Source organism: Echiichthys vipera (assembly GCF_963691815.1).
Source record: "Echiichthys vipera genome assembly, chromosome: 8".
NCBI lineage: Eukaryota > Metazoa > Chordata > Actinopteri > Perciformes > Trachinidae > Echiichthys > Echiichthys vipera.
The window spans coordinates 21,150,579-21,166,136 of record NC_139833.1 but is presented as its reverse complement, the minus strand read 5'-3'; the positions used below and the strand labels follow the sequence as shown (position 1 = coordinate 21,166,136).

The following is a 15,558-nucleotide window of genomic DNA, read 5'->3' as shown; positions in this document are numbered from 1 at the left end:
TAAGGGTGTGCAGCTTTGAGTGACAGGTGGGTGCCGTCACAGGTTGCGATACACTGTAGGCTTCGCTAATTCAGCCCCAGCTCCATTCATGCTCCACTTCTTTACCCATTTTTGGTTTAGTTGGAAGTTAGACAGACACTGCCAAGGTGGCAACAGTCAGAGCTTTATTTTGGCTCATCTTGACCTATGGGTGATGTTGCGGAGACTACGTCCATATTTTATACAAAAATGAACGTAATATAAAATATCCTTCAGAAAGCTGGCATTATAAACTGGAATTGTGGTCATTTAGGAGGCAAGAGCAGGTCTAATGAAAGGAGCATTATGGGAAGTGTAGGATCCAGTGATTTCGGCTCTTCACTCAGACGAGGCAATAAGTCAATATGTTGCTTTGATTTTGACGATTAATTTAGTTCCTTTATAGAAGTACAATACTAAATTGCTGGAATATCCTTTCACACTAATATTCCATTGAAAATATATTGATATTAAGTTGTTTCATTGGCACTAGAGCCTTATCGGTTGAGTGTATAGCGTAATAGAGAATGCGTCATTCTGTGGATTTCCGCGCATCTCCGATTCTCCGTTCCTTGGGGACTTCTGCAAATGACACATGCCAAACACCGTTCATCTGAACATAATGCCAACACTGCCACGACACAGACCTGGATTACAATAGGTAAAGTATCCCTTTAAAAAGTTAAATGATGCATCTTAAATGAAAAAGGTCTCACTGATTAACTGATGTTGAATGAATTCAACAGCTGGCAGTCTCCTCTTTTGCCTTGTAATATCTAATATCTATTACTGTGTATATCACACAAATATATTAGCGCGAAAAGCTTTCTAGTAAATGTTAACAATTTCCTGCTTTAATTATTTCCTTATTACTGTGAAATAGATTTTAGGGCAGATGCACAGAGGACAAAATCCTGTTATGTTGAGTCTTCCAATGAAAATGAACTGCAGGGAGGTACCAATGTCCCTAGCAGTAGAAAAAAATGGGGCAGAAACAGGAATTACAAGTTGTGTGTCTCTCGAGCGCTGTGCAGTGACGGGCTGGCCACTGTGTCAGCAGGAAACACACACCCTGCCAAATCTCAGCCATCGACACTGATTTGATTTGGTTTGCTTTCAAACGAGGCTGGGGGAGTGAAAGAAAGAAAGAAAGTGAATGTTTGTAGGTGTGTACTGGAGCGTGATTTGGTTTCTTCAAAACAACCATTCTGAGTTTTATTTAGGCGAGATAACAATATTCCCACCGCAGAGTGGAGCAATAAAACACGAAACAGTGGTTGAAGCGTGTGAGTGGAATGACTTACTCTTTCTCCCTTATCGCCTTTGGTACCAGCAGGACCCTGGAACATAAGAGCACAGCAGGAGAATAAACATCTGACTCAGAAATATCCATGCTCATCTCTCCCTCCCTCTCTCCTTTAATGTCCCCACCTCATCTCTCTCCTTTTCTTTATGCAAACACACACACACACACACACACACACACACACACACACACACACACACACACACACACACACACACACACACACACACACACACACACACACACACACACACACACACACACACACACACACACACACACACACACACACACACACACACACACACAGCTTTGATCTTACAGCTGGTGTGACTTGTGAATTTGTGTCCAGATTCTTTGTCTTCTAAAGACAACAAACACATGAGCCCTAAAGCATGTGTGCCCACAAACAGAGTCATTCTGTGCCTTGGATGGGCTTCCTTTTTGCTGCTGCCAACACTGTAAAACACACAGATGCATATCTGATCACAACACACACAAAAACCTGCCAAGTACATAAAGCCGTTGAATGCATATCACAGTGAAACGCATTGTGATCCAGGGGCAAATAAAAGTATTTCCTGGCCACAGACAGAGCCGTGTGCAGATATGATAAATATCAGTTTGATGTTGTTACAGCGTTTGAATAAAGGCTTGTGTATCTTGGTGGAAACATGTCCTTGACCACCGACTGACTGGCTGCGTGTTGAGTGGGCTGGTGGATAAAGGATGGAGAAAATATGTGTGCAGGCCTGGCATATCATACAGTATGTGTATTATATTGCAGATGATAAAAAAGTCTGTGCCAACATTTGACACAGTGGGTGAATTGGAGTGCAGGTCTCCACAATAAAAGTCTTCTCCTGGACCTCCTGTGTGTTTCTGTCTGGACCACCTCAGCCTTCCTGGGCATATAAATGTCTCCTGTCTCATCAGGGTGACATGGGAAGACCAAATCAATCTGCATGGGAGCCAAAGTAAATATCTGAGTGTGAAAAAGACAGCAGTGACCCTCAGACAATTGGGATTTGTATTACTATTTGATCAAAACTATCTTCCCATAGTGCCCTGTATATGCAGTCTGCCCAAAGAACAGAGTCTATGTTTTTTCACTCAAAATGTTTTTTACAGTTCATCTGCAGGAGGAAGTATGTTTATGGCGACTTTCCACTTGAGCAGCGCTTCAATGTGGACTGATAAAACAGTCACAAGCAGAGTGTTGCTTTTTTCTTTTGTAACTGGCAAACATAAGGTGGCTTTCTACCAAGTCAAGCAAGATAAATTAAATAAACCCTCAGGTGGTTAAGTCACTGGAAACCACATTCAAAAGCAGGTCAGACACACATTTAGACTCTTTAGCCCCTCTAATATAGACATCTCCAGCATGTTCTCATTCCCAGGGAGTGAAATACCGCTGTTTAGTTTCTGTGTTTGATTCCTGCGCACAAGGCACCCGTGAGCATTGGTTTGAAATGGCTTTCAACTACAAACTCATCGTGATATTACGCTCAGCAAGTGCTGTAGAAGTAACATGTAACAGCGAGTGAATGAACTCTGGATTATGGAGAACAAAAAAAATGTGCCCATTTATTCTACAAGCTAGGGTGTGGAGGTGAGCAGGTTGGTATTCAGCTTCAGGAGAGAGAGGTGTAGTGAGTGGACACTGAAACAATCTGATGTTTGATTGAGCTCCTTTGCACCGTGTCCAGTTAGGAAGAAGTGATAGTGCCCAAACGAGCTAAAATGGGATTTCACCAAAGAGACAGTGTGTCCTGTTCATGTCTCGTGTGTAACTTTAGTTACGCTACAAACGCCCAACCCATGATCTTTTCCTAGCCCTAACCGAGTAGTTTTGTTTGAATTCACAAGGTCAACCATGTGTTCTCAATGTTTAACACAACGACGGCAGTGGAGCCTGATAGTTGGACGCACAGGGCTACCCAGTGCGTCCAACTATAAAGAATACCCCTCATCACGTGAGCTCTGCGTTTTCTACACTGAAAAAACAAAGCCGGCATTATGCTGCACCAGAGTGTGACCTTAGAACGCATGTGTCGTGTAACACAACTGTGTCAGTGTTTAGTATGTGTGTGTGTGTGTAGTGTAGTGTAGTCCTGCCCTGTTGGTTGTCCCTTTTACACAAACAGCTCTGTTACTACCTCAGCTGCCGGCTGTCCCCCATATGTTAATACCATTGACTGTATATAAAGATGTGTAGTGAAGCCAAAACATCTGGACGGCCCCCTGGTGGCTGGCTGCAGTGTAAGTCATAAACCCGCCCCCTTCATGTTTACAGACGGGACATTGGCCGAACTAAAAGTACACATCAAATCAGTTTTCAGCCAAAGGTGGCTTCTAAAGGTCAGTTACAACACGATGAAACTAAATTTCCCTGCAGATTTAAAAGGCTACGATTTCAGAAAGAATAAGAAAAAGAAAAATACTCTCCTGCAGCAGAAACCTGACGTAGGGTTGCAGCAGGGGCAGAATCAGCAATTTAATGTTGAGGTGAAGAATGCAACTAAATGTTTAGCTCCATTTTTGTGTTTGCGGCATGAACATACTTTCATATGGGGTGTGTGTCTCTTCTACGTCTCGGAGATGAGGCAGATGTGATCTCTCACTGTTTTTTTTGTATGTGTTGTGTATAAGTGTGTGTGTGCTTGTGCGTGGGAGACAGTGTTGGTAAGTGATTTATAGCTCTGCCTTTCTGAGCCAAACTTAGCTGCTGGCCTGCAGAGCTGACCTGAGACAAGATTAGCTGTCACCACCATCCCAGAATCATCTGTTACTGTTAGCATTACACAACGTTTGGAAGCCAACATCTTCTCTGTGCTCGTGTTGTGTCACTTGCACATCTTTCTTCTTCTTTTGCAGATAAACTCACTTACTGTATGGAACCACAGTTTGGATTCTGATTTTCAAGAGCTTAATTATAATTCCTTAAGTCCTAAATCGCCTTATGAGATTTGTCTTTTTGATATTCTAAATACATTTGTTTTCATAAGGACTGACTCACTAACAGGCTGCTTCCAGTCAGGAAGTGGAAAAATAAATCTGTCAAGCATGAGCTCCTCGTCAGCATTGGAAGTGAACCACAATGTTATTTATATTTAAACACATTTGTAAATTTGTGATGAAGGTCTGTGATTATTGTTCCCCTGTAAATTTAGGGAGACATGATGGGAGAAACACATCTTAAGAAGAGAAATGGAAGAAAGTAGTGAAGAGGTCTCCTTGTTTCGCTATTAAGCAACATTATGTAACTATTTTACCTTGAAGTAACAGCTTCAAAATCAATTTGATGCTACACTGACATGTTAAAGGGATATTGGCCTCTGTCATTCTCACCTGAGCGCATGTCCTCGCAGAATGTAACTTCTCTGCATTGACTCTGTGATTTACGGAGTTTCTCGATGGACAGAAAACTCTACTTGTTGCTAAGTAATTTTAACTGCTGAAGTAACGCTAACTGCTGCTAACTGTAGCTTCCCTCAGCTAGTTAGCTTAGCTAGACCTACTGTGCTGCCAGGGCTGGGACCTTGGAGCACCAGGGGAGTGTTGTTATTTATACCACTAGCTCAGGACCTTTGAGGATGTTTTTAGGCCAGGAGCGGGGTGAATGCTGGCGGGATGTGGCACCGGTGTCGTGCCAGAAACAGAGCTGGGCGAGCTGGCAACAAAGCTAGGTTCAGCAGTTCATACTGACATCATGGCAGAGTCCAAGAGACCGAAGAGGACGTTGTTGTCGAAAGGGGAGCGTCATATCTTCCCTGCTGTGTATGTGATCGAGGAACATCCGCCTTTTCACAGAAAGGGTCCGATGGACCCTGGTCTGTTATTTTTTTCCACAATCAGTGCCGAATTCCATGGCAAATAGACCTATGTAGACCCTAACCGTACTCCCTAACCCTGACTGTGACCCGAACCTTAACCCCTAACCCTGACAAAATGTTGAATTAAATCAGCGATCTGTTGGAGGCTAGAGAAAAGGAGACCGCCGGAAAAATGTAAATCTGGGACTGGCTTTTAGTCGTTGGCAAGAGCTTCGTGACATAAAAGGCCGCAGGACAGACGGAGAGATGGATATTAACTGCTTGCAATGTCTTGTGTTGTTGTACTTGCTTGATGTTTGTTAGCAAAGTTGGTGACTTGCTAGATTTGATCATGAGCAATGTAATCATAACAAATGCATGCTGTCCTTATTTGCCACAGCAGTGCATAAGTGAATAACACTCTAAAAGATTATGTATTTCAATACATGACAGTTCTGCTGTATTATAGTTTTTTTTTCACTTGTTCACTCACAGGAAGTCCTTGATCTCCTTGAGGCCCCGCTGAACCTCCAGGTCCTGTTGCTCCTGGTGCTCCCGGGCCTCCCTGAGAGAAAGAGACAGAGAGGGAGAATGAAGGTGACAGGAACAGGAAAGATCAGTGTATCAGGGTAATCTGACACACACAAAAGGATGCTGAGGATAATACGACAAGACTTACAGCGGGTCCAGGAGGTCCTTGTCGTCCCTGTGGTCCATTATTACCTGGCAGACCCTGAAGATGAAAACACTCAGTATGTTACATATTAGCTGCACTTTCATAATTGTAGGTTGAACTTTGGTTTGAAGAAGAGCTTTTTTCAAAAATGGCCTGAGGAATTTCTGACGTGTCTCCAGACTAAACCGTCAGTAAGACTATTATTTTCTAATACAATTAACACACAGGCTGCTGACGGAAACCTGTTGGTTGCATCTGCTGCTTCTACTGTTGTTGAACCTCAAAGTCTGCCAACAAATGCCTATTCTTTTACAGTTTTCACAAAACACAGGTGCATTCTTCCTGTTGCTTGACTGCTGCATTTTTCAAAATGTGTCTTTTAGTAGCCTCCTGGTGTTTAAAACTTTAATGTGTTCTCCATGACGCTGCGGTTTGAGGAGAATGTGAATATGAAACTGCAGCTTTCCCTTCAGAAGCACATTCATACTGTATGACTACTCTACAGGGTCTGCTTTTGTTGAGCTATGACATAATAACACGACATATTATAACATGATGATGGCTTTGATGTATTTATTTATAGGCCATTTTAACTGAACAAATTCAGTGTTATTAATTTACATTTTGAAAGCTGAACCTAGATTGTCCTGGAAAACATCCAAACCAGAGGTTCAGTTAATCCTTTCATTTTAGCTTGGACGTCTAGAGTTATTCTGTGGTCACACATTGAGGCTGATGCCCTTTCAGCATGGACACGCTCTTTCTTCATATGATACTCAGTTTAACCTGTGTATGAACTTGAAAGGTTCATTTGTCAGTTTTATCTCATTTTTCAGCATATTTTTGGAGACGTGTCATGTGTTGCCTGTACAGCTTTTCTAATCCTATTTGGTAAGACAAAGAGGTGCTGCATATCTTGGAACAGGAAACTCCCCTGTGCTGTTACATCCTAAATGCTCCCCATAACAGCTCATGCTCAAGTTCTCATGGGGATCTTTACCTTCCAAATATACCAAAAAAAAACCCTGAATTTATAAAATAATAACATGTACATAAGCTTCTCTGAAGAGCTGTGAGTTTAGTCTCTGTGGTGTCACACAGTAAACACCAGCCTGGTAAACTCACTAATGGGTCTCTGGGGGAGGCCTCGATTCATCACAGTGTTTAAAGTCTCATAATGTCAGGCGCCAATTTTACTTTGAAATGCTTTCGAATTTAACAGAAGCCTACTCGAACAAAAAGAATGATCTACAGACAAAAAGGTTTTTTTTCCACTTTGAAGCAAACAAGCATGAGATGTGACATTGTGTCATTGGGACGAGAGTCACTCTGGTTTCACACTTTAAATATTCCCTATACTGGATATATTATAATGCAAACATTTGGCTTTTTTTCCAAATGTAGAAATTCAGCCACCTGACTTCTCTCTTAGGAAGTCAAGCTCATGAAAATGCATATGCTGTTATATTTCATGCTGCAACTGACTTACCCTCTGACTTATAGTAAATAAATTGGGGCGAGGCGAAACTAATTCAGATTTTTGTATGCATGCTGAGAAACTCACCAATGCAGGGCAGATTCTCTCTGTGTTAAAAAGTTCTCTTCTATCAATAAGACTGAACTTTTTACCTATTGAACTTTCTCTCTGAAGCGCTCTGAGGTGATTTTGGGTGCTCAAGAAACATTTTGATGAAAACTGCATCTTCTCAGTGTAATAATTTACATCAATGTATCTTAAATAATGAACTTGGGAGTTATGCCAGCATGTTTTTATGAGCCTATATCTTGGGGGAGAAAGCGAAATCCACTTAGTTTGGTCCCAAGTTAAAAAAAAAAACACTGAGAAAGTTCTGTAATGCAAGCCTCAGTGACAAAATAAAGATTTATGGCTTTGGGTGATCCATTTCACGTTGATATGGACAGATAAAGAACCCAGGGGACAGTTACTGTTGTTTCAACTGATCGAACTGGCTGCTGCAGTGAAGTCTCTGCCAGATTCTTTTTTTTTTCTTTTTGGCTCTAATACTCCTCAGAAAAGATTTGTCCAGTGTTTATGCCCAGTGGAGTAGTGTGATGTTGCTATGAGTCAACAAAGGGCTATCTGCCTTCCCCGCTCTGCTTTGTACACGTTGAATGATTCCGACTAGAGGCTTGCTGGGATAATAATCTCCCCCCCGCACAGTTGTGACCCCGAAAAGTCGCGTGAGCATTGTGAATGAATTCACTTTCAAAAGCTCCTTCCTGTTCATAATTACTGTTCAGTTGGCTTCGTCCTACTTTCTATATCGCAATCAAATGAACAGTGATAGCAGAAATTGCTGTTGCGTTGATGACCTCTTGTGAATTGATTCTTATCAGTATTCGCTGCTTCCCCTTCCTCCTGCTTTCAATGCATCCACTGGAAAAAAAACACAATTGGAGGGAGTTCAGCCGGAGCATGCCGCTAAAAATCTGAGTGCTATGCCGCAACAATAAAAGTACTGCACTGAGATGGAAACTAAATTATAATTAGCTCTTACAAACATAACCATGGTGGGATTCTTTTCTAGTGTAAAATACATAACGGATTTGTAGCTTCTTGATGAAATATGGATGTGGGAGTCCTGTCATAATCAGTGCTGCAAAGGTGGCATCTTTCCCAATATATAGCAGCTAAAATTGCTCCCTGATTAGTAATTTCACATGATTACACTCAATAATTACAGTAAATATGTGCTGTATCCTGTGATTGTGGGTGTGTTGACGGTGCATCACCACACAGTTCAGACAAGGCTGCTAATTCTGAAATTATTCATGGCTTTGTTAATGGTATCATAAAAGAATCAAGCTGTGAATATTACAGATAAATATTCTATCCTTCAAATCACTATAGGTGAGTTTCCATTAGGGTAAAATGTGGCCGCTCGGAGATTCAGGGCATGCCCTCTCAAACGGACGTTCACTCGCCGTGTTTCTACTACTTAAAAAGCCCCAGAGGGATTTACAAGACCCCGGAGGTGACGCACCACTCTCAAAGGGTTTTGATGCCGGTGATCAGCTGAGTAGTGATTCAGCGGCACGCCGCTATTTCTCAAGAGCGATACAGAATAGTTGCAATTTGATTTAATGTGGCCCGTATGATTAACAACGTCAACTTATGTACAAGTAACATGAAAGAAAACACTCCGTTTAAAAAACTTCTGGGCGCTGTAAAAGTGTTTGACTGACATTCACATTGCATGCAGTACGGTGTGAGTGTGTGTGTGTGTGTGTGAAAATGGGAGAGAGAGAGAGAGAGAGAGAGAGAAAGAGAGAGAGAGAGAGAGAGAGAGAGAGAGATAGAGAAAGAGAGAAAGAAAGAGAGAGGGAGCACGCAGTGAAGGGCTGCAGGTCAGAAGCCAGCAGCCGCTGCAGCATTTAACAAGCCTGTGCAAAGATACGGGTGCACACATGATTTTTCTGCGCTGCGTTTCTACTACACCATTGGATAAAAGTACTCCGTGTTGTTGTGGCGTCTCTACTGCACATCACGCTTAGAGTTATATTCAATCAGCAACCGGGCTTCAGTGGATATGAATACTTTATTGTCCCCAATGTAGAGATTTGTCTTTGGTTTTACCATGTCATAAAAACATACAAACAATAAAAGACAATTTCGATGTACACAATTATGCAAGTCTACAAAATACACAACATACAACTTAAAAATATTCAAAAATATTGTATATAATGTTCCTGTTATTGTTATATTTTATATTTCTCTGTGTTTATATTGTTCATATTTTTCTATATTTTCTCCAATTTATTGTTTTCTTATTGATGCTGGTTCTACGTTTGCTTTCCACTTTGCTGTTATAATAAGGAAATTTCCCCTTTGTGGGACTAATAAAGGAATATCTTATCTCATCTTATCTTACAAAATGTAAAATATAAAGGAGTAGGCATACCCCCTTACATTCTATTCTACCAGGTTTTATTTAGCGCCCTGACAGCATTTGGAACTTGTTTATAGATATTTCTATTTGCCCTCTGTACATAATGTCGTCTCCCTGAAGGTAACAGTTTAAATTTACTGGGTGAGAGGGGTCATCAGTAATTGGCTTTGCGTGTTAGTCTATCTTACACCACAATAATTAGCCATGTTCATGGCCTTCCAACGACCATAGTGACATTGTTAACGATTTTATGCAGCTTATTCCTCCTCTAGCAATTCAGGCTACTGATACTGATAAAATACTTCAAAGAAGTGTTTTTCAAAGAAAAAAAAACAAGCCTGATAATTTTGTTCTGAAAACCCCCACTGAGGGGATGAGCGTCTGGACCTGTCGGCCTTACAGCCTTGGATAAAACCTCTCCTTTTTTGCGTGCAGAAACATTACGCTTTGGCTGCGTTACTGTTTGGTATTTACAGCCTAGTTAGGTTTTGTAAGACCTGATGACCACTACAGTTACTATTATACTTTTTCCACTAATGGGGGAGCACTTTTTATTGTTTTATGAAGGCAGATTGAACATTTCGATACTGTACACAGCTGGAAAAGTACCACAGATATTTTCGCAAGAGACTATAAAAAAAGCACAATGCATCTTAAGGCACATCTAAAAACACTTTTCACCTTTTCATGGTCGCTCAAGTTGTTTTCCAAAGGATATAAACAGTTTTTAAGTCTCTATGTTGTCTTGTATTTCTAAAAACATTTCCAACTGGCCTTTTTATATTTCGTAGAGTGCCTTCTTCTAGTAAAGATGATGTCAGCAGAAAGACATGCTTTTTTATCGTCATATCATATAAATACATATAAATGAAAGTACTATAATACTTTCATATATGAAAATACCATTTATTTGCATCCATTGTATGATATTTTGGCATTAAAACTAAATAAGAAGACTTAAAGACATATTGTCGACATCAATATCCCCTTTTTCTGTACATTGTAGAATAGATATGTCACAAAATCACTCTAATACTGTATAACCAGACTGTGTAACAGTAACAGAGATAATGTCTGTGGATGATCTTACCCTCGCTCCTGGGGGACCGTCTCTACCAGGGGAGCCTGTGCCTCCAGGAACACCCTGAACAAGACACAAACAAGCAGGTTTGAATCCCGATCGCAGCACTGACTGGTTCACAAACAATACAGAGCTTCAGTACAGGCACTGGACATTTTGTGGGGAGATAGAACTCAGAAAAACAACATTAAAACTGATAATGTGAAGTTTTTGGGATGGCAGTTGAAAATAAATTCATGCTTTTCCTTTGGAGCAGGTTTTTTGACTTGGGGATTTACAGACTGGCCATCGGGAGCGCCGGAGAATCCTCGGTGACCTGGCCAGCTGATTGACTTGGAGTGGCTCTATAGGGTTCTATGGGTACCCAGGAGTCCTTCCTTTAAATACATGCCGACTTTATTATAATGCCATGCTCAGTTTGTGGCGAAAAACATTCCGTTTTTTTTCTGCAGTACAAATATGTTATTGCCGTCTATTTTAAAATTATGTAATGCATTATTTCTGCATACTGGGGTCCATAAACATTCAAGGAATTGCATAAATTGGATGTTACTGAAAAGCTGAGACTCTTGTGGATAAAGTGAGTCTAATTGTGTTCATGTTTGATAATGTTAGTCCCCATAGTAGCCATTTGAGTGTAGTGAGATAAAATCTTGATCTCACTGTATAAAATGAGCTGTTCTGACCTCTAGGGTAAACTCCATTGGTGGTATAAATGTTGATTTTCTATCTTTTCTTTTCTTTAGCTTTCCGTGAAAGTTGCATAACATCTTTATGGAAAACAACCCTTTCTCCTAAAGATTAGACACATATTTGAAACATCTCTCAATATAAAGTAGTACAATCGCATTGCCTAGATCTGTGGCTTCAGTAATAATTATAATGCATGAAATGTAATTAATGTACCCCTTTCCTTGTGTCAATGAAACCTGAACATTGTTGAACATTTGTAAAGGTAAATTTCATGGCAGAACTGTTGTGTTGAAGTCCAGAAGATAGTGATAAAGTGGATAATGAGTGTATATTCCTGGAATAGACAGTAAACATAAAAAAAAGACAGGACACGTGGGCCGTTGTGAATGTGTGGGGATTGGCGTGGATCGCTGCTTGATTCCCTGCCTGATTTATTTTCCCACTTGGGCCCTAGTCTATTAAATTTTTTCAGCATTTCATCTGCCAAATTACATAAAATATAACAAGGAATGTCTTTTTTTTTAAATACACAAATTCGTCCAAAGGTCAGAACAGATAAGGGTTTGCAGTCTTACTCAACGATGCTCTGACAGCAGTGGACATAAATTTGATGCGAGGGAATTGGGAAACCCTCGGGGTACAGGCGGGTCTCTATATCAGCAGGCCACCCTGCTGCTCCATCTCCTGCCCCCATTTCTCTTTCATCCACCTCTCTGCAGGTCAATGCACACAGCCCGTTCCAAACTACAGTCATGGATTAAGTGCTGAGGTGATTTATGTGTGCACTTCAGTATTAGCAGAACAGGACACTTAACACTGTTAAAGATCCTACAAATTACAGGCCGGGGTCGCCGAGGACAGGCCTCTTCTGATTAATGATGTGCCATTGTTTCCATATTGGCTGATGTGCATTCTCCCAGGACATCTGCAAAATGATATCTCTCACATAAACAGCAGGGAAGTAAGACAGAGCAGCAACCAGCTTCAATAATTTTATAGAAATCTGTAAACAAAGAATTATCAAGAGTTCATTTGTACTGGAAATCGGTTGAAATATTCATTGGGCAGACAGAAAATAAAAATTTTAAGGGATGAATTACACACTAAAATGACTTTAACCCCTTCACTCCTTTACTTAGTGCATATAAGAACTATATTAATAAATATGTATACCTCACTTTAAAGCAATTCTTACTTTTCTGCCATTTTTACACTTTTCTTTTATAATCTTAAATGCTCCTAATAAGCGTATGGCACACAAAATGTAGAAGAAATCCACCAGGTGTTGAAACTCATCAATATTTAATTCTCATATATTTCTGATAAAAGTCTGACAAATAATTTTATGTGGTCCGAATAAAATGATTTGCTCAAATTCTGCCCGTCATCATCGTAGCCTCTATTCCATTCCTACAGCTGTCACGGCTTGCGAGTCGCGCGCCTCTCTGCAGAGTGACAGAGCAGTAGAGTGGTCTGTGAGAGATACCAAGGAGCGGCGAAGAACTGATGCGTCAAGAGGCAAGACACGAGTTAAGATCGATGGCGGAGGCTAAAGCAGCTTCATCCGGAGCTAAAAAGAGATGAGATGGTCGTGGAGTTTCTGCTGGATAGGTACTTTTAGTTTGCCTAATCCTAGAACGCAGCATTACATGTGATAACACAGCATCCTATTGCTATCAGTTAACCATATACTACTACTACTACTACTAATTCTGTATTACTATTTTGTGCAAGGAAGGTTAGCATAAGCGTCAGTGCTAACGTCACTTCTAGTGTTAACAAACCAGCCGTTTCACTTGGGCTGCTCACTTTCTCACCGCACTTGTCAGGGTAGGAGGGAGCGTCAGAGGTCAGGCAGGGGGAAGAGGGTGAGACTTTGAAGGGAGGCGAAGTTGTTCATGTTCAAATTTTTACTAAGAACTGTGCGACATGCCAGAAAGGACAGACGTATGTATATTAATTAAGATTTTACCAATGTTCTTGTCAACTCCTACTGTGAAGCATCAGTAACTTGTGTATAAAAAGATAATGAATGATAAACTACAATTCAAAATGTTATCATTAACAGTTGATACATGCTTTGTAGATTTGTTGAAGTGTGTAATTAACATTCATTTTTACAGCTATGTTGTTATCAATAACTCCTAAAAACTACAAGAAGTCAAAGTGTTTACATACTGCAGGTTCAAATAAAGTGTTGCTGCTGTTTAATTAAAAAAAAATTAATAGGCCAGGATAAAAGCGAGTGCACACACACACACACACACACACACACACACGCACGCACGCATGCACGCACGCACGCATGTACGTACGCACGCACGCACGCACGCACGCACGCACGCACACGCACACACAGACACACACACAGACACACACACACACACACACACACACACACACTGCTATTCATTGCAGCTACATTTTTCACTGTCAAATTGAAACAGAGTGGAGGGGACGCTGATGATGACAAGGTTACACTGTATTTACTGCAACGAGAGATGGAGAAAGAAAGAGAGAGAGAGCGCGCGCACGCACACGAGAGAGAGAGAGAGAGAGAGAGAGAGAGAGAGAGAGAGAGAGAGAGAGAGAGAGAGAGAGAGGAAAAGAGAGAGCGGTAATTGATGTTTTGGAGTTGTGATATTCTCTGCGGTCCCTGGTATATAACAAAAGGACCCTGGAAGCTAGAATATTCCCCTACTGAGATACACACACACACACACATACACACACACACACACATTCATATTCCTCTCTCTGACAAAACACATTATGGCTGGTAACATAGTGCGGCACAGGGCAGCACTGCCAGCTTTTATTAATAGGACTATGCAGGAAAAGAGGAGAGAGCAGATAATGCTGCATCAGGAAGTTGCAGGTCTGAGAGCTGCTTCACAGGCAAAATGGTTGTGGCTTATTCCTCTCTAAGAAATACTGAAAATAAAACAGCTGTGGTAGAAATTCAGAAACACTGAGCAGGACTTTCAATCAGCCACTGGATTCTAGTTTCTCAACGAAGAGAAACTGATCGAAGACTTTCATGAGCCAGACTATAGAGCAGCAAAAATACAAATGGATAAAAATCCAGAGAGACACATCATGACTATCAGCATCAGCAGAACAACAAATTGCCTTTATAGCTTTGCTCCTGCATCAGCACTAAAAGAAATACCTATTCAATATTTTATTTAGGTTTGTAAAGTTTAGTCTTATAATTTCGACCTTAATGACAGAAACTTGCGGAGTAATTTCAACGCAAAGTATGTAATTTCATTTTGCGAGGGGTCTCTTGATGTAAACAATAAGAAAAACAGACTTTATGGTGTGGTAAAAAGGAGCATGGGATCATTGGAGTTACCTATCTGATGGGGCGGCTGGTGACACAGTGGCTAGAGTAACCACCCCATGTAAAGAGGCTGAACGTCCTCAAGGCAGCATCCGTGGGTTCGGCTCCGACCTGCGGCCCTTTTCTGCATGTCTCCCCCTCTCTCTCTCTCACCCCATTTCCTGTCAGTCCTATATAATAAATGTTTCAAAAAGTGCCAAAAATGTTCTATCTGATGTGACTCAGACAGAAATAATGTTCATGTATTAAAGTTTTGTTAATGTTATTTCTAATACCACAGTGTTTCTGTCAAAATTAGATTATTGTTGGGGTTAACTGTTAATTATTACATAATAAAGGATTAATTAGCTCTAAAATGGCATTGATCTCACTTTAGATCTGGTATCTGCGAAAAAGCATAGTTAACTGTTAATAAATGCATAATGATGCATATCTTATGTGGTTATAAATGGCCTACAATCTCACAATAAACATGTTTATAATCTGTATTAACACATATATAGTCCTATTAACACATACTAATGTGTAATAATCTCTTATAAGGAGTTATAAGGCCATTATCACCTATAAACAATACTTATTACAAGGACCCTTATGTTAAGCGTACACAACTTAACATATTATGTAACATAGGTCTAGTTTTTTTTGGATATTTTATTGCAGAAATATTACATATTCTCATTTTAAATGAATAAACAGCATTACTACG

At 40.6% G+C, this 15,558-nt stretch overlaps 1 protein-coding gene across 1 annotated transcript in view; it reads right to left on the bottom strand.

Moving 5' to 3' along the window:
* Positions 1–15,558, bottom strand: part of LOC310950197 (collagen alpha-1(XIV) chain-like) — a 135,133-nt gene that overhangs the window by 8,504 nt on the left and 111,071 nt on the right. The window contains exons 40-43 of the mRNA XM_083917875.1: positions 10,820–10,873; positions 5,819–5,872; positions 5,633–5,704; positions 1,323–1,358 (exon numbers count right to left, since the gene is read on the bottom strand). Of these exons, the coding sequence (XP_083774001.1) occupies positions 1,323–1,358; positions 5,633–5,704; positions 5,819–5,872; positions 10,820–10,873 (216 nt within the window). The remainder of the gene's footprint in view (positions 1–1,322; positions 1,359–5,632; positions 5,705–5,818; positions 5,873–10,819; positions 10,874–15,558) is intronic.